General features: G+C 29.2%; 2 protein-coding genes across 3 annotated transcripts; both read right to left on the reverse strand.

Annotated features, from left to right (window-relative positions):
- Positions 1–2,771: 2,771 nt before the first annotated feature.
- On the reverse strand, positions 2,772–3,910 carry LOC140828554 (major allergen Pru av 1-like). The gene is made up of 2 exons (XM_073191487.1): positions 3,637–3,910; positions 2,772–3,187 (listed from the first exon to the last, which is right to left on the reverse strand). The coding sequence occupies exons 1-2, from the start codon at positions 3,821–3,823 to the stop codon at positions 2,883–2,885; spliced, it is 492 nt and encodes a 163-aa protein (XP_073047588.1). The 5' UTR covers positions 3,824–3,910; the 3' UTR covers positions 2,772–2,882.
- A 12,708-nt stretch (positions 3,911–16,618) lies between these two features.
- LOC140827830 (auxin-responsive protein IAA13) lies at positions 16,619–19,283 on the reverse strand. Of its 2 annotated transcripts, none has more exons than XM_073190685.1 (5): positions 18,739–19,283; positions 17,662–17,975; positions 17,221–17,338; positions 17,012–17,073; positions 16,619–16,900 (listed from the first exon to the last, which is right to left on the reverse strand). In XM_073190685.1, exons 1-5 carry the CDS (start codon positions 19,077–19,079, stop codon positions 16,845–16,847), a joined length of 891 nt encoding a protein of 296 aa, XP_073046786.1. In that variant the 5' UTR covers positions 19,080–19,283; the 3' UTR covers positions 16,619–16,844. The 2 variants fall into 2 exon arrangements, with proteins under 2 accessions (XP_073046786.1, XP_073046787.1); XM_073190686.1 differs by having other exon boundaries at positions 16,634–16,900; positions 17,662–17,972; positions 18,739–19,270.
- Between the last annotated feature and the right edge of the window lie 1,387 nt (positions 19,284–20,670).

Raw genomic sequence — 20,670 nt, forward strand, 5'->3', positions numbered from 1 at the left:
CTGAATGAGCTTCTCCCAAATATCCTTTGCAGTAGAACACATTTTGATTTTGCTAAAAGTGTTCTTGTCGAGAGTTTTATACAATATATCCTTCGCCACATTATCAAGGTTGGCCTTCTTCTTATCTTCACTGGTCCATTCATTTCTTGATTTTTCAACCATCTGTGGTGCACCCTCAGTAACAGCAATAGCTGTATTAGGATTTAATATTTTCAGTGGACCATCTGTGATGACATACCACATATCATCATCTTGTGCTGCAAGATGAGCTTGCATTCTGATCTTCCAGTCATCGAAGTCTTCCTTAGAGAACATAGGGATCTTGCTGAAGTGTGCCATTTGTTGTAGTTTTTCACGAACAAGAATAACCTGCTCTGATACCAATTGTTGGGGATCGAAGTTGAGTTTAGAGGGGGGGTGAATAAACTCTACTCGTTTTTCTTTCTTTTCTGATGAGGTACTAAAATCCTGTTAGGGATAGTAGTTTATCTTGTGCGAATACTTTCACCTGATTACAATAAAACGTGCGGAAACAATCTGATGAAATAGTTGAAAGACAATAAAACAGTAGGCAGCAGTTGTTTATGGAAGTTCGAAGATAAGCTCTTCTACGTCTCCCCTTCTTCTGTTTCCAGAAGGTATAACTAAAAGACTTTGGATATTACAGTACAACTCTTATACACACCCACTTCAGAAGGACTTACACTTCGGCCTACTGAAACTCTTAGTTTCTCAACTCACAAGAATGCGAAACAAAAAGTTCTGAAAAGACTCTTTTCAGATTACAGACTCTTCTTGATAAAATATAAATGATGTAAAGATTGTGAAGAGTGTAAGAATCAGTAGCACAAGATGATCTTCGAAAGATCGGATATTTGCTATGAAGCGTGTGCTACTTTTCTTTTTGAGTTGAACTTTTAAGTACTCAAGGAATTTCGAGATAAGTTTGAAAATATGAGAATAGCTTTGTTCCTTGAAAGATAATATTATGCGAAGCGAGCTGTCGTAAAAGGATTTGATCCAAGTATATATAAACGACTGAGTTCAACGCTCACAATTAGAGGATGTCTTCAGATAACTGATACAATCAGCTTTATTACCAAAAGAAGTTCCTGCAGAAAAGCTATAAAACAATCAGTCTTGTTTCATACTTATTTGGGTAAAATGCATTAAATGACTCCGTATAGTAATTAATGCTACAATTAATACTAGTACTAGGAACTCTTTAACGGTAACATTTAAGGTAGCAACGTTAGGAAACGTCATCTACTGGTTTTGTATTACGTCCTTTCTACTGGTTTAGTTTTATCTGACCAGTAGCTCCTGATAAATTAGTCAACTGTTCTGGTATGCTGGTTTTAGTTTATCATCGCCACAATAAAATTCATGTCTAACAATGATTGATAGTGGTGCAGATTTAAATCTTATAAAGGATTAATTCCTACGAAATATTTTCATAAAAATACTCATTCTCTTTCCCATGCAGGAGGAGAACCTTTAGAAATAAATTATAAATTACCAAAAGCATATATTTGCAAAGATAAAAATTAGATTTTTACTAGCAAAAGATATTTCTAGCCAACTTATATTTGGTCTCGATCCCTTTTATTTATCAAATTTATCCTTTAACTTATGTTGATGAAACATGTATTATATGAACTTTTCAAGGTAATCCTATTTCTTTCCAGTTCATAATAAACCAGTTCATAGAATTTTAAATGAATTACAGGAAAAGATTGAAAGAAAAACTTTTCAAATTAATTCTTTAAAAAAAAGTAAAAATTCTAAACTATAGATGATAAATTACAAAATCCTAAATTACAAGAAAAAATTAAAATTATTTATAATAAATTTTCATTAGAAATATCTAAATCCAAGATACATATACATATACATAGGTATATATATTTATTTATATTAACTACTTCTTAATTAAATTATTGAAGAATTTAAAATAACTAAATTCTTGATAATATATATATATATATATATATATATATAAATCCCAAGATACATATACATAGGTATATATATTTATTTATATTAAGTATTTTTAATTAAATTATTGAAGAGTTTAAAATAACTAAATCCTTGATAAATTAATAGCATCACAAATAAATATATGATTTAAAATTTACAGGATTTTAAAATATTTCTCAAGGTTATTAAATTAATAAATATATATCACATATATAAGTTTTTATTATCTCATTATTTAAATTCTTGATATACTTATCTCCAGAAAAAATCGCGGTTTCAAAATTTAGACGAGGTTGGGAAAATAAATTCGGGACAAATTAACCACTTTTAATGATATTTTTCTAATATATATATTACGTGATATATATGGTTACTTTTAATGTTGCATTACATTTTATATGAGTAACGTTATAAAATTTATGATTTTAATATTTTGTTTTTTTATTTTGGTGCATATGGTCGCTTTGTAAGACCGTAGAAAAATTAAATTTAAGGATAGAAAGGTGTGCTATAAACAAAATATCACAATACAAGCTCACGTAGAACAAAATAAAAACCAAAAGTCCACATCCACACTCACTTTTATATTTATTTAACAGGAAAATCGTAATTTATGTCACTTATCTCTTTGTAATTTTTGTCATCTACATAATCATAATATAATAGTCTGGTATCTTTTACATTTTGACAATTTTAGTCCTTTTTTCGTTAATAAAGCTGATATGATATTATACACGTTAGCGTCGCATCGAAAAAAAGATCAAAACTACACAAAATTAAAGATAACAAACTAAGATTGAAATTTGACTACGTAGATGAGTGAAATCGAAAAGAAACAAACATACATTACCAAATTTACAATTTTCCTTATTTGGTATGTATTCTTGGAAAGTTTGATTTCTTTACGCACATACATCAGGATGAGCCACAAGATATGCCTCGGCAGCGGTCAAGAATATCGTGCTAAATTCTGTTACTCCCTTGAATTCTTCCTCTGAGACATGGGTGTGGCCAGGCTTCAAGTGCAGATGATGCTTCCACTTGATGATGCATCCGTCGTCATTGCCGGAACCCACGAACCACTTCTCGGAAAATATCGACTCCATCTTCTCCCCGAGCATCGGTCCCTCGAAGAGATTGATCTTGGCCTGTAGGTTTTCGGTGTCGACGACTGCCATCTTGTCTTTCAAGTGAGTGAAAGGAATCACTGTCACATAAAGATCAATACAATGTGCATATATTAGTATTTACTAATTCCTCAATTATCATTTGATTGTTATTTTTTTACATTTTTGCTAAAGAACCTTTTGGAAAAATGTATGATATTTGCTAAAATATAACATTTTTTCTTAAGTTGTTATAATGTTAAATACATTTATCTTATGTACGTGCATGCTTGCAGAGGCGGAGCTACAACGTCTGGTACCCGGGTTTTAGCCCAGGTGGTCCATATTTTTTTTAAAAAAAATATATGTAAATTTTTGTATAATTTTGGATAAATTTGATATTAGCCCGAGTATATCAATTTAAAATGTTAAAAGAAGTTAGAGTTTAAAATTCTAGCCCAGATAGCGCCAGATTCCTGGTTCCGCCACTGCATGCATGCAATGTCTTTTTAACATTTATCGGAAAAAAATCGCAATTCAATAATTATACCATCGGAGAAACTTATTTTCCTAATGCATCCAGCAGTGCCACCTTCCCCTTCGAGAATGTCGATGCTTTTGAAGATGTGAGGGATTATTTTTGGTAAGCTGAGGTGAGCATCGGTTATCAATGCTTTGAACATCCTCTTAGGGGAGACCTGAACTTCAATTTCATCAGCATATTCGACGACCGTCATGTTTTCGAGCTCGAAAAGAAAGAGTGTAGATACAAAAGGTTGATGATAATACAAAGAATTGGCTTGAAAGGAGATGATGAAGTCGCCGAGCTGTGATTAGAATTTATAGGAGAAAAAGTACTGGAGGGAGTAGTAGAAGGTGATTGCAATTTGACCCCTGCAAATTTTGAAGGTAATAATTTTTTCAAAAAAGTTAGGACAAAAAAATTTGTAATTTAGTAGAAAAAATACAAATAAATTGCTACAATTATTTTACCAGTAAAGTTAATAGCGACATTTTACGATCTAGCCACAAAATTAGGCCAACTTTCTGATTAAAAAATGTTTAATGTCACTGCTAAAAGAATTTAAAAATATATTTAAATAGTCAGAGCACTCCACTTTTGAATTTAATTAGTTCATAATTTGAAGAAATTATAGGTTATTTGCGGCTAGAAATTATATATAGATAGATAGATTACCTATTTATCAATTTCTAAATACTAGCTAGAATCCAAATTCTAAATATAATATATATTAATTATGTTAGCATGGAGATGTTGAATATAACATAATTCATGTAGTTTTTTTATTTAAAAAAAAACGTGTTTGCAATTTAATATAAATTTTATATTATAAACTTTTTTTATCAATGGACTTCATTTATTTAATTATACGTTCATCCGAGCTAGTTTTTGTTAATTTGTAGTCGATCGAGTCGTCTAATCGGTATATATGCCCTTATTCACGAAATTAATTTGAACTCGAAATCGAAATCGAAATTTCTATATAATGGTATAGAAGAATATACTCACGAGATTTGACTCCAAAACTTTATTAATGGCAACTGATATTTTCTCCACTACTCGTAAGTAACAAGTATTGAAAATTTGGTCGTCCCCTATTTAAAGAATTTAAGAATTGTTTTCCATTCTAAATATATTACAGATTTCATAACAAAATAATAATAATAATTAATTAATTATTATTATATTATTATTATTATTTCACCCGTGCGATGCACGAAGTGTTATTTTATATAATTAATGATTAAAATTAGTAAATAGTAAATAAAATTTTAATAATGAAAAATACATTTTAAACTTGAATTTTTGTTGTTTCCATATTCTGATAGATCGTATCAACGAACTAGTAAGAGTTTAAACTCTAAATGTATTTTTGAATGATTTACAAGTAGATTAAGTTTTCAATTGAGTTCAGTTTCAATTTGAATAAAATATATATAAAAAAATTAATTCATAGATCGCATTTAAATTGATATAAAAATGAATTAAATTTAAATTTTAACTAATAAAAGAGTTGATATAATCAATTCAAATAATAATTGAAGTTTATATTTTCAAATTTTTTCGATTCACATTTGAATTTTTTTAAAGAAAATATATAATTCTTTATTCCAAAAATATCAATAATATCGCATAAAATTAATTGTTTTCAATCATTTATTGCAGGTCACCTATTTCAAGATTAATGATATATCTTTTTTTTTAGAATTATCATTTTGAAAATTAATTGTTTTCAATCAAATTTTATTCAGCACAACTTCGTTGATATGAATTATGTGATGGAACCAAGATATTAAATCATGTGATAGAACCGATATCAAATCTTTGAATGCTATTTATTTTTTCAAGAGATTTAGATTTAAATTTGAAATTAAAAATTAAATTTATATTTTCAAGAAATTCAATTTTAAAACTGAAATTTGAAAAAGAATTTGATATATTTTACGAAAATTTTATTAATTTTCATAATTTAATTAATTACATATTATTTATCAAATATATCAAATTGTGTTATCCAATAGGCATCGAATTTCGAAAAAAAACTTTGAAAAGACAACTCATTTTATTGTTGTTAAAAATTGTAATATTATTAAATATATTAGGAAATAATTTTTCTTTTTTTATTTCCTAATTTAGTTACTAAAATTTTGGCGGGAATTACTAAATATAGCACAAATCTAATTATATATATATATATATATATTATTATTATTATTATTGTTGTTGTTGTTGTTGTTGTTGTTGTGCTGACCATTTGAAAAAAAGGTCATTGACAAAAAAACGTGATAGAAATTTGTGTCCGAAGTCTCGTTCGCCGTATGAACATGATGAAAAGAAAGGGGGTTTTATTTTATATTATACACGTGAACGATATGTAAAAAAAAAATAACTTGAAATAAAAATTATGTTGCATGCTGAAAAAAATATCTTTTTTGATCCATTGACTCCCTCGTTTTTGCTAAGATGATTTGACCATTTAATTTTCGATGTAACGTCAGCACTCATGATATCAAGTGATCAGTATTTTCTATCATCACAACAGGATTTTCTGATACTATGTCAATATTTCGACGAAATTTGACTAAAATTAAAAAATATATCAAAATCAAATTTGAATACTTCATAGACCAAAACTCAAAAATAATCAGAATAGTATTGAAAAATGTTGTGGAAGAAATTTCGCACCGCACACTTGCTCCTCTACTCAATATAAAGTTGGTGATGCACGGTCACCAAGAGGGTGTATGAGTTGGTGGAGTGTGTGATTGTTCGACCAATTTTCAGGAGTTTGATTATACCTACCAACATATTCTCGGATTGATTTGTCACACAGACTTTCTTAATATAATTTAACTGACTAATGTGATCTGCAAACTATTACATTATTCTAAATATTTGCTAGTTCACGTCGAAAGACAACGAATGAGGTTTTCACGCCATGAAATAAAGTTGGTACACGCCAAGTTTGACTACCAACAAGCCGGCCCCTGACAATTTCCGTGAGCAATCTTTCCAACTCTTTACGTAATCCAATCATATTTGTACATTATTGTAGCTGAAATAAGGATATGCTAAGCTGTTAAAAGTTGGGATATTTTCTAAATTTTTATAAATAATATTTAAGCCTAAAAATCAATTATTTTGAATTGTATCTTACTGATCAAATCATTATTATTATATTTGATTATGGTAATTACTTTTAGTATATAAAAATCAAAGTTCTAAAAAGCGTGAAGCGTCCCGAAGCGCGTATATCGAGCTCCAAGTTTATATTATTATTATTATTATTATTATTATTATTATTATTATTATTATTATTATTATTATTATTATTATTATTATTTCACATGTGCGATGCACGAAGTGTTATTTTATATAATTAATGATTAAAATTAGTAAATAGTAAATAAAATTTTAATAATGAAAAATACATTTTAAACTTGAATTTTTGTTGTTTCCATATTCTGATCGATCGTATCAACGAACTAGTAAGAGTTTAAACTCTAAATGTATTTTTGAATGATTTACAAGTAGATTAAGTTTTCAATTGAGTTCAGTTTCAATTTGAATAAAATATATATAAAAAAATTAATTCATAGATTGCATTTAAATTGATATAAAAATGAATTAATTAAATTTAAATTTTAACTAATAAAAGAGTTGATATAATCAATTCAAATAATAATTGAAGTTTATATTTTCAAATTTTTTCGATTCACATTTGAATTTTTTTTAAAGAAAATATATAATTCTTTATTACAAAAATATCAATAATATCGCATAAAATTAATTGTTTTCAATCATTTATTGTAGTCACCTATTTCGAGATTAATGATATATCTTTTTTTAGAATTATCATTTTTAAAATTAATTGTTTTCAATCAAATTTTATTCAGCACAACTTCGTTGATATGAATTATGTGATGGAACCAAGATATTAAATCATGTGATAGAACCAATATCAAATATTTGAATGCTAGTTATTTTTTCAAGATATTTATATTTAAATTTGAAATTAAAAGTGAAATTTATATTTTCAAGAAATTCAATTTTAAAACTGAAATTTGAAAAAGAATTTGATATATTTTACGAAAATTTTATTGATTTTCATAATTTAATTAATTACATATTATTTATCAAATATATCAAATTTTGTTATCCAATAGGCATAGAATTTCGAAAAAAAAGCTTTGAAAAGACAACTCATTTTATTGTTATTAAAAATTGTAATATTATTAAATATATTAGGGAATAATTTTTTTTTTTTTTTGTTTCCTAAGTTAGTAAAACTTTTGGCGGGAACTTACTAAATATAGCACAACTATATATATATATATATATATATATATATATATATATATATATATATATATATAATATTATTATTATTATTGTGATGACCATTTGAAAAAAAGGTCATTATATTGACAAAAAAAACGTGTTAGAAATTTGTGTCCGAAGTCTCGTTCGCCGTATGAACATGATGAAAAAAAGGGGGTTTTATTTTATATTATACACATGAACAATATGTAAAAAAAAATTAACTTGAAATAAAAATTATGTTGCATGCTGAAAGAAATATCTTTTTTGATCCATTGACTCCCTCGCTTTTGCTAAGATGATTTGACCATTTAATTTTCGATCTAACGTCAACACTCATGATATCAAGTGATCAGTATTTTCTATCATCACAACAGGATTTTCTGATACTATGTCAATATTTCGACGAAATTTGACTAAAATTAAAAAATATATCAAAATCAAATTTGAATACTTCATAGACCAAAACTCAAAAATAATCAAAATTGTATTGAAAAATGTTGTGGAAGAAATTTCGCACCGCACACTTGCTCCTCTACTCAATATAAAGTTGGTGATGCACGGTCACCAAGAGGGTGTGTTGGGTGCAATAATTGTCCCTGCTTGGTAGAGCGATCGACCCGTGGTACTTGAGTTGTTGTGCGGTTCAAAAGATTTGAGTTGCACCATTACCACTAGTTATAGCTATTGGTAAAGCGGTAAGCACTCGGTCCTACAATTGGTATCAGAGCCAAGGTCACGGGTTCGATTCCCATTGATTGCAAGGAGTGCAATTATTGGGAGGGAGATTGTTGGGTGCAATAATTGTCCCTGCTTGGTAGAGCGATCGACCCGTGGTGCTTGAGTTGTTATGCGGTTTAAAATATTTGAGTTGCACCATTACCACTAGTTATAGCTATTGGTAAAGCGGTAAGCACTCGGTCCTACAGGGTGTATGAGTTGGTGGAGTATGTGATGTTCGACCAATTGTCAGGAGTTTGATTCTATCTACCAACATATTCTCGGATTGACTTGTCACGCAGACTTTCTTAATATGGCTTAACTGCAAACTATTACATTATTCTAAATATTTGCTAGTTCACGTCGAAAGACAACGAATGAGGTTTTCACGCCATGAAATAAAGTTGGTACACGCCAAGTTTGACTACCAACAAGCCGGCCCCTGACAATTTCCGTGAGCTATCTTTCCAAGACTTTTACGTAATCCTATCATATTTGTACATTATTGTAGCTGAAATAAGGATATGCTAAGCTATTAAAAGTTGGGATATTTTCTAAATTTTTATAAATAATATTTAAGCCTAAAAATCAATTATTTTGAATTGTATCTTACTAGTATCAAATCATTATTATTATATTTGATTATGGTAATTACTTTGAGTATATAAAAATCAAGGTTCTAAAAAGTGTGAAACGCCCCGAAGCGCGTATATCGAGCTCCAAGTTTTTGAAGCTTAAGAGTTATTAGCACAGTCTTAAACGTGAAAAAACGTTTTTTATTTTTAGTGTAATGGTAATTATCTCAGACCAATAAATAGATAAAATTATACATAAACATGATAAATTTAAGTCTGATGCATTAATTATTATATTTATAAAAGTATAAAAATCTCAAAATTGTAATCTTTATTTGTTTTTGAAACTAGAGTACATTAAAAAACGTTAAATATTTATCAAATCATTATCAGACATGCTTAATCATAATTAAAATTAAAAAATAAACATCTAAATTATAAATCTAATTTATTATTTTAAAATAAAAAGACTTACCTTCAAAATAAAAAATTTAAAAATAAATAGATTCGATTAATTGTGCTTAAGCACACTTAATTAAACGCCTTATTTACGCTTAATTCCGTCAAACTACAGTTTAACCGCTTTTTTCCACTTTTTTCCGAAGCGGAGAGTTTTTGTCGAGCTTCGTGCTTAAGCGGGCTTTTTAGAACACTAATAAAAACAAACCATGAGACTAAAAGGTATTGAATTTTAATAATATTTTTCGATGAAATTCTAATTAGTTGTTTCTTAAAAATTTATTATATTATTACTATTAATTAAAATTTTCGAAAGTTCTTCATTCTCCACTTTTTTTCCAATGTCCACTGGTATATATGAGTAAGTCTGTTGTGAGACGGTCTTACAAATTTTTATCTGTTAGACGGGTCAACCCTACCAATATTCACAATAAAAAGTAATATTTTTAGCATAAAAAGTAATATTTTTTCATGGATAACCCAAATAAGATATATGTCTCACAAAATACTATACGTAAAACCGTCTCATTAAGTTTTTGTCAATATATATAATAGATAAAATCCTTAGCGGCTTGTCAGGTTCAGCTAAATATATTTTTTCCCAAAATATCTATCCAATCCCAAAAACACGTCATCTTTAAGTCAAAACCAAAGAAAATAGATTATATGACAAAAATCAAAATTTTATTTAAAATATTAAATAAATGGAAAATTCATTTTATACAAATATTGATTATGTACAAAATATAATAATATAATAATAGCACACGTCTTAATCTAAATGTCTTTCACGGAACCGTAAGTTTTAGACTTGATTTATAAAAATTCAAAACTTGTCAAATTCGATTTTACAAATATAATATTAAAAAAAAATCATTATAATAAAACTTCATATTCTTCCTATGAAAAATCTCATTTTATGAAAACGATTAACTCATATTTCTATTTTATGAAAATAATTAACATAAACTCTAGTATGTCTCATTATAAATCTATTTGAATATAAACTTTTTGCTTATGTGAAATAAAGTATTATGTCGTCGCCTTTATTCTTATAAAAATTATACGAAATTAAAATAACAATAATGATAATTTTATTGGTAATAATAATGGTTTTTCTAAAATAAAAAAAAAAAATCAGTTGCAAAAATAAGGTGATTTGTTGTATTTTTTGGTGAAAAAAATGCAAATTATGAGAAGATTGAGGAGTGTAAATTATTTCATCACATTCCTTGAAAAGCAGAGCCAAGCTGATTTCGGATTTAAAAAAAATTAAAAAATAAATAGCTTTATCAGTCTGTTTAAATGTCAGATTCCATGCGCACAACAAAATTGTATGATTTTTCATAAAGGATGATGACATGATAATAACAACGTCTGTATTTGGAAATAACTATCATATTCAAAATGTCGACTGTTAGATTTGAAGCCTATAAATAGATCAATTGAGGGGACTTTCAAGCCTTTCCACAACTTTCTAAATCATTGAACATCATCAAGTTTTTGAGAGTCGAATTGATCAAGCAAAATCTTCAGCACACACATAATAGCTTTTTATCTTATCATTGAGTATCAATTTGTGCTTAATATTTTTTAAAAAAAAATACTTTGTGATGACAGTTACTGATTGATCATTTGTTTAAGTTTGTGAAGTATTTTAAGGGTTTTAGAGATAAGTCCTATTGAATCGAATTTTTGCATATTTCTTGTAATCATCAAAGTCTTCTAGTAGATCATTCCTGAGTAAAAGAACGGGTGATGTAGGAGTTGTTCAAATATCTGAACATCCAGAAATAATTCTTTACTTTATGTTTTTGTTTTAGTTTTATAGCTCAGCTGTTCATTTTATTAGTCATTTTCATTCCTTCAACTGTTTCATTGAGTTTATTTATACGAAGTGCATAGCTACTAGTTTATTGATACCCAACTGATAAGAATTCAAACTCTGTGTTGCTAACATAACCAAGTTAATTTTGAAATTATTGAGATTGTTTATTCACCATCTATAAATCAATCTATTTATCCTAACATATTTTTAATTGTTCATTGGATCCAAGTATAATATATTTTAAAAATGATATTCCTTGGATTGTTATAGATTTTAAAATTCTCTAATTTTTTTATAGTTTGATAATTTGATATAAAAATAATAATATTTTATTGAAAACCCCTAAATTATGTAATGAAAATTACATTTTTCCTTAACTTAAGTTATTGTAGGAGTTCACTTTAAATAATCATAAACCAAATCGACGAACATCTAGTCTTAAATACAATATTTATATCAAACCATATTTTCTTTCATTATCCAAAATCTTGTCTTGGACAAAACTCAACTCAATTATTTCACCTTTTTAGATTTGAAATCATATTATTAAATTCCATTCGACTTAAAAAAAATAAAGCAAGAGTTGTTCAAAAAATTTGAATTTTAAATACACCTAGCTAGTTTTATATGTTTGATTTTTCAAATCATAGATTTTAAATCTCAAACCTATTGCTCAAAATGACTAAATGTTGCGTTATTTCGATGGTGGATTTTCTTCAAATGGACCCGTATATGCAAAAATAATTTTTAAAAATATCAAAGGAGAATGACTAAAATTCGAAACATTCGTATGTCAATTTACAGTTTTACAAAGGTCTTCTAGCCGGTAGACAAAATTCACATACGTTCATTTTTCTTGGTGACAAAGTTGCCAATAATTTGTTATTTCTACATATATATGAAATTAGTTTTTTTTTTCCCGATATCTTGTTAAACGTTGGGTTTTGATCAACTAAGTTTTCAATGTTGAGTTTTGGTACATTAACTTTTCTGTTTCGATTACTTTGGTCCAACTGTTAACGTGACGTCGAAAGATGCTGATGTGTCACTGAAAATGTTAACATGACATCTAAAAATGTTGACGTGACATCAAAAATTGTTGACTTGTCAAATATCATGTTAGTAATTGGATTCAAAATATTCGAAAATTAAAAGTTTATATACTAAAACCAAATTTTGAAAACATGATGAACGAAAACCAAGCTTTCAAAAAATTAATGGATCAATATACCTAAAAATGGACAAGTTAATAAAGAAAAAAAAATCATTTTCCATATATAAACACATATATTAATACCGGTGTCACGCCCCGAAACCGGGGTTAGTCGACATCGGCGTTGCTCAACAATCACATAATCGTCAAACAACAAACCTCGTAGCACAGTATATACCAAAACCAGTTTATTTCTCATAATCAACCAAAAAACGTCTTTACAACTCAAATACCAAAATAAACTGATTAAATATGTTTTAAATACTGCGGAAGCGATAAACATAAACTAAAACTTAAAACTTCTGGAATAACTCGGGATCTTCTACCATCCCCAAAATTTCTCTTGCTCATCTTCATCCATTTGCTCTTCGTTCTTATCTGGGTGGAGAGGAAATAAGGGGTGAGTATTTTGGAAATACTCAGCAAGTAGGGGCCGTTCGAGACATGAAACAACATATACATATACTTGAATTCAAATTATACGTAGCATATCGTAACTTGAATCATAACGAATACTCATACTTGATAATCATAACATTTCATCACATATCATACTCGTATATCATACTTGTTTAACATACTCATATAGCACTGAAAGTCATCTCATTTCCATGGTTTCCTGATATCACTATCATATATGTTAATCCTCTAAGGAGTGAGGCCATGTCCAATATGTTAATCCTCTATGGAGTGAGGCCGTACAACGGTTACCATCCCACCGTATAAGGGTCATAGTTCGGAAATCCTTTCCCATATCCAATCGAATCCTAACAGTGCCTTGAACATAATAACTTGACAAATCTTGAAGAAAATATATCATGAACAAGGAATTATGCTCGAACGAATTTCAAAACTGAAGGAAGATTCGTACACAAACTATAATTTCTTTAAACACAAGCCCACTTCAAAGAACAAGTGTGGCGAACAAAGTCTCAATTACGAAAGAATATATATATAACAAAAGCCCACTTACGAAGAACAAGTGTGCAAATTATAGTATAACAAAAACCCACTTACCTTGAATCTTGATGAGAAAAACGTGTAAACTCCGGTGGCTAGACTGCGGCAGCGCTTCGCTGTGCTCGAAAATCCTAAGGAACTAGGGGAGGGGAACTCGAAAATATGGAGTAAAAATGGTGTGATTTTCGAAACACTGAGCCCTCTTATTTATAGGAGTTGGCTGTTATCCTGATCGTGTATCAAATCGCGTTTAAAATCAAATCTCCATCTAAATCGTGATCAAATCTACATTTAATCTTTATCCTAAATTTCGGAATCTATGTATATTTTCCATGGATAATTTTTGAAATTATGCCTTGCTCAGTCTGTGAAATTTCGACTTTTGTGTCTAATTCCCAATATTCGGTAGATTTTTGACTTCCTAAAATAATAAAAATTATATTTCTTAAATCCCACAAATTTGCCTACTTAAATCCGAAATTTAGTGGTATTTTTCCACAAATAAGATTTGGATTATTTTCCTAAAATCTTGGTAGTTGAACTTTTAAATATTTCCCAAGACTGCATTTATCGCGTAGACTGCTTTAAATCTAATGATATTTTCGAAAATCCCTAATAAAATCCTTTCAATATTTCGAAAATCCCATGGTATATTCTCAAGATTTTCAGTTCCAAGATTGTGTTATCTTCTTGCTTAAATCTTTATCCAGGTATTTCTGTACATCTCAAATTCAGAAAAATATACACGATATTATTCAAATTCTTGAGTTTAACATTATATTGTCCAATCTAAAATTTCAAATACTATCACGATCAAGAATTGAAATCTTGGATTTTACAACTGGTATTTATGCATACGAAAGAAGTCGGATTAACTTTACATATATGTTTAATTGAATTGGATGAATTCCTTTTTAATTGATGTTATTTACGATTATTTGTTAAATTTGCTTCTTTCTTCTTCTTTTTTTCCTTTTTTGTTCTCGAGTCATATTTCATCACTCATGTTTTTACTTTTCCTTCAATTGTAAAAAATACACCTATACACATCAGCAAAGCCCCAACCCCATCCGCCATCAAAACAAAAAATTATGTGAGACGGTTTCACGGGTCGTATTTTGTGAGACGGATCTTTTATTTGAGTCATCAATAAAAAATATTACTACCTACTCCCGTTCCTCACCAGATATCTACTCCAGCCCCAGACCAGTACCCTTGAGGAGACCCAGCCGGATATCCACGGAGTAATTGTAACAACAATAAATAAATGATAGATACTATATATTTATATTATACATATAGAGTATATTTGGTTGAGTGGATTAAATAAGGATGGATTAATAATCAAATATTTATCGTTAAAATTTTAAGTTGTTTTAATAATCATTTTGACTCGGTTTAAGATCCAATTTTATAGATAACTATTTGATTAATAAAACTGGATCTTAAATCGGGTTAAAATGATTATTAAAACATCTTAAAATTTTAACGATAAATATTTGACTATTAATCTATCCTTATCTAATCCACTCAACCAAACACACCCTAGGTATTCATTTTATATTGTTGTTATATGTAAAGGTAGTTGAATTCGTCATTTAAATTTGTTTATCTGGATTTTGGTCATGTGATTGATTAAAATTGAGTTCTGATCTTGTAATTTGATTTTTTATTTATTTTTTTTCTTTTTGGTGTGTGTCATATTTGTCAGAACATTAACATGACATTGAGAATTGTTGATGTAAGGTCGGAAAATTTTTAATTGACTAGAACACTATAGCATTTCGACGAAAAAAATCAACCCAATTACATATCAAGAGTCTTTCCCAAAATCCATCCTTAGAAAAAGGGATTATTGACCGGCCTGGTAATTTGTGGTCAAGTACAACGTTAATTTTTTCAAATAAAATGGTAAAAATGCCAAAAATAAAAAATAAAAAATCTGTATTCTCTTTTTGCGTCAGACGATAATAGATAAAGTGCTTGATTCACAAGAAGACATCTAAAATATTGTTAAAACAGTGTTCAAAGTATGATTGGTCCATGATTTGACTTATATTAGCTTTGTTTCTGTAATTCGTTTTTGTTTTCATCTTTCTTTTTTTTTTTTCTTTCACATTTTTTTATCTAGTTTGTTTTGAAAGTAAAACATATTTATGTTTCAATTTTAATTCTTTTCACACATTTGATTCATCTATTTTCTTTTTTTTTCTCATTAATTTTTTTAAAAAAATTACAATAAAGGAGGAGAGGACTTCAATATAAAAATTTCTATTTTCTTCCATTTACATGTTCAATATTTTTCTAATTTTTTGACTACCGAATTTATTTATTTTGAGAATAAAATATATATTTTTTTCCTATATTGACATATTTAATCAGTTGGTACATTAGTATATAGTATATAAGCTAAGTATAAATTATAACAAGAAAAAATGATACAATAAAAATTGATAATATAAAAAGAGAATAGAAAATAATTTTAAAAATAATTAGAATGTATACACAAAAAGGTCAAAAAACAAAACAAAAAAAAATTAAAAATAAAGTATTAATTAAAATATATAAAAAGACAAAAAAAAGAAAAGAATAGAAAATTGTGATTGTGGCTGTAAAACGACGTCACAATCTCTCTTGTGAATTTATCTTATTGTCCACAATAAAGGCAATTTTGAAATTAATTTTTTTTTTGCCACAACATCCTCTACCGTGGGATGTCCACAGTAGAGGATCCATTCCCAATTTTTTCATCAAAGTGTTGACAAATTCGACGTAATATCTGTGTAGAACCTCAAAAAAAAAATACTAAAAATAAGAAACTAGTTGGATATTTTCTTTTTCTTTTTCCTCCTAAACAACACAAGTTTTATGGTTTGCTGTCGCACCAAACAAAATACGTAGATAAATAATCAGTAAAATACACGGCTTAGAGAAAATTCAGACACAACAAATATGAAACATCTTCATATTTACACAACAGAAACTTCATATTTAGTGAAATCTTGTACAAGAAAAGAAAACTCGGGAATTCAAATTTCGCGGCTTAAAAGATTAGATTGATATATAGGCAATCACAAAGATTATATGAAAAAAACAAATAAAGAAAATAATGATAATTTGAAGCAAATCTCTAGCCTTCTTCTCTCCATTTCAGGTGTCATTACCTCTTATATTGTCTGCCCTTTTGTTTCTCATCCCTTTCTTGGAATTTTGGAGCTGTAAATATATATATACATACACCACTTATTTGATCGCGACACCGATGTATATATATAAGCGAATGGATTTCGAATCAAAATTTAGTTAATGAAAAGTTTTCTTGCATACCAAGTCCTTTAGCATCGGAAGTTCTCATGATCTTGAGTCGTTTCAAGGTGTTCATAAACATCCTAAATCAAAAGAAAAAATGTGAGACTGCGTATAGTATCAGTTGTCAAGCTAGTTAGTGAAATTCATCAACTTGTTCAATTTCGAAATAAAAAAAGTTGAAATGAACTCGAGCTCGACAGACTGTTAATGATAATAATGCAACATACCCCCAAGGAACATCTCCCACAAGCATCCAGTCACCTTCTTTATCTTCATATGTGAGCGCGAACTCGGATGTTGCATCCAAAAGCTTAGGAGGCTGTATTGTTTGATCATTTCCACCATCTGATACCACAGTCACAATGTCAGTAATTCGAGGGACCCCGGCCCTTTCACCATAACTACAATACCTCAAGGAAATACAATAAAAATCTATCAAATCCACGATACGTAACTCATATCACTTGAATAATCCTTGATCCATATTTGTAACTCTTGGCTTTGCTTAACAAGCAGATTAAGTAAATCATATGCTTCATTAAAATCACCCATCCAAGAGTTAATTACAATCACAACTCATGTGTTAAGATAGGCTAAAATAACGATGTCAACTTTGAGAATTTTTTTTATAAAAACGGTTCTCAACACATAGTGGTAAGAAAACTCACTAATATTCAAGGCCGGATTGAAGAACATATCCTCCAATGTTTTGGCTAGCATTTCATAGCTCGTATGAGCATTCAAGTCCACTTTCCTTCCGATTTGCAATCCATCCATATTAACCTTAACGAACCACGGATGGATTCTTTCTTTAGTGCAGGTGTCATTCTTGTTGCTTCCGTGATTGATTTTCTTCTTTGAGTTCTCATTTTTTTCTTTCCCACCGGCTCCCTTATCTTCTTCGATGCTCGAATTCTTCGCTTGGTTAACCAATGTATTCATCCTGTATGCCCTTATAGGAGGCCATCCCACAACCTGACTACTTAAAAAGGAAACAATGTGCCGATTAGACTTGGTGAATGAAATAGGCAAAAGATTGAGTAAACAAAAAATTGTGAAGTGTATCCAAACATGTATCATTTGACATTTCAAATTTGAAATCATTTATCAACTCAAATATCTCCGGCTAAATCAAAATCTCCCATTCAAACGCAACACTAGATCAACTTCTGATACTAGCCCAATTTACAAAATGCATAATGATCAAAAAATCCGACCCAAATTAGCAGAATGTGTGGTATGTGTGTGTAATAAACAAAAAAGTAATGCTCAAACAGAGAAAATTGGAGAAGACACATTAATGTGAAAAATGGAAAAAGTAACTCCAAACATAATGATTAATCATCAATGGATCAAAGACCGCTGAGCACTACAATGGGGCTTTTCAGGAAGAAAGAAACCAACATACTCGTGCAAAAAAGGAAGTAATATCTCTCATATCACATAGAAGGAGGAAACTTTTCCAAGAAATTATATCAAACAGCTATTTATTTAACCAAGAATATACAAAATTAACCAAAGATTTGGGGCACATTCAGATATCATAAATATAAACATGATCCAATGTATCTTACTCTTGTATTCCAAATATTTGCAAACAAACACTGTCAGAATTAGCAAGAACTGAGATAAGATTAATTAAACATAAAAAACAAACAAAAACCCTCAAAAAACAAGATCGAGAAATGATTTTCGCAACAGAAAGAACTTCGAAAAATCAATTCTTTTGGCGAAAGAAGTTTAACCTAACACCAGTTGAAGCAGCAGTTCCAGCTTCGACATCTGAATCAGCAGCAGCTCGTTCCCTCTTTGTGCCAGCACAAAATCCATTCGGGAAATCTTTTGCAGTCAATATTCTCCCATACTCACCCCATGCAGCAGCAGAACCCTTCCCCTTCACCCCTCCAGCACCACCGCCGCCGCCGAGACTCAGACATAAACCCAGCTCAAGCTCAGCCTCCTTCTGTATGCCCATGTAATCTTTTTCCATTTTTGAAGCATTCAAAGCAGTCTTCTCGCTCAACCCTCCAATCCCACCACCGCCTCCACCACCCCCGGATCCGAGTAAACCAAGAATCGGTTCCATTACATATAAAATCTCAAGAAAACAGTGGAGAAGAAAGGAAATGCAAGGCCAAAGATAGAATTATGGAATGGTTTTCGGAGTTAAAAAAAATAGATAATGGGGTGACAAAGATGGTGGAAACAGTCATGAATTGGGGCCCATGTGTCTGCTAGTGCGGCCTGCACCTCTGATAAATTCTCTTTTTTCGTTGCACTTTTTGATCCCACATAGTTCCGCAGCTCATCGTTTCTGGGGATAACCAAATCTTGGATTTCTCGGTGTCTTATCTCTTAAGATTTTTTGAGGCTTATTAATTTTCTAAAAAATTATATTTGAGTTTAGATATTGTCGGAATCAAAAACATGGTTGTGTTTATTTAAATTGATCTACTCAAAATAATATCATATTATTCTAAAATTATATAAAATTTACGTATAAATTTTGGCAAAAACTTGTGTGAGACGGTCTCACGGATCGTATTTGTAAGACGGATCTCTTATTTAGGTCACCTATGAAAAAGTATTACTTTTTATGCTAAGAGTATTACTTTTTATTGTGAATATGAGTAGGGTTTACCCGTCTCACGGATTATGACCCGTGAGACGGTCTCACATGAGACTCACTCATAAATTTTTGTAAAAGAAAATTACACCGTCTAGAAAAATGTTTATGTGGCTCCGCCACTGGATGTTGCTGTGATACCACAACTGAGGTACCACGTCGCATAATACATAACATCACACAATATGCATAATTTTATAGTGAGAGAATAGTTTAATATAATTAGATCTAGAACCAAAATTTCGTCTCTGATAAAATGATGAATCCAAAATTGCGACGTATTATACAACAAATACAAGGACATATTATACAACAAATACAATATTTATATTTGATTTACAATGTCATGTTACGTTGAGTGTTAAATTTTTTTAGAGTACAACTATGATATAATTTCAAACTAAAAAAATATAAAATAATTGTCCATATATACTATTGACAAGACTTGAGCATGGACTCAAGACATTCTTATCTCAGGCAAATAAACAACTAAATCTATCTAAATAAATTAGAAAAACTACAGGCAGGTTCCAAACTTTTAATTGTATTTTGCAAGTTTTTTTTAATGTTATAGGTTAATTTAAAGTTTTAGTATAATATTTTGTATTTTTTATGATTTTATTTTTTTCTCGAGATATTGATATGATATCAAAAATGATGACTTCTTATCGAAAATTATTGTGACGAACGATACTGTTGACCTTCTCTCACTCTTATGTTGTGTGTGCATGTAATATACATAAGCAAAAACTTGTGTGAGACGGTCTCATGTGTCGTATTTGTGAGACGTATATCTTATTTGGGTCATTCATGAAAAAGTATTACTTTTTATGCTAAGAGTATTATTTTTTTATTGTGAATATCGGTAGGGTTGACCCATCTCACAGATTAATCTGTGAGATTGTCTCATATGAGACTCACTCATATTCATGTATATTTAAGTTATAACTGAAACTTACTTAAATGGTAGTTTTAAAAATTATCCTATAAGAATTTCTCGTGATATGATACAGTATATGAATTTATCTAATATATACCATTTTATGGGTAC

Source organism: Primulina eburnea, chromosome 3 (assembly GCF_022965805.1).
Source record: "Primulina eburnea isolate SZY01 chromosome 3, ASM2296580v1, whole genome shotgun sequence".
In the NCBI taxonomy this organism is placed as follows: Eukaryota; Viridiplantae; Streptophyta; class Magnoliopsida; order Lamiales; family Gesneriaceae; genus Primulina; species Primulina eburnea.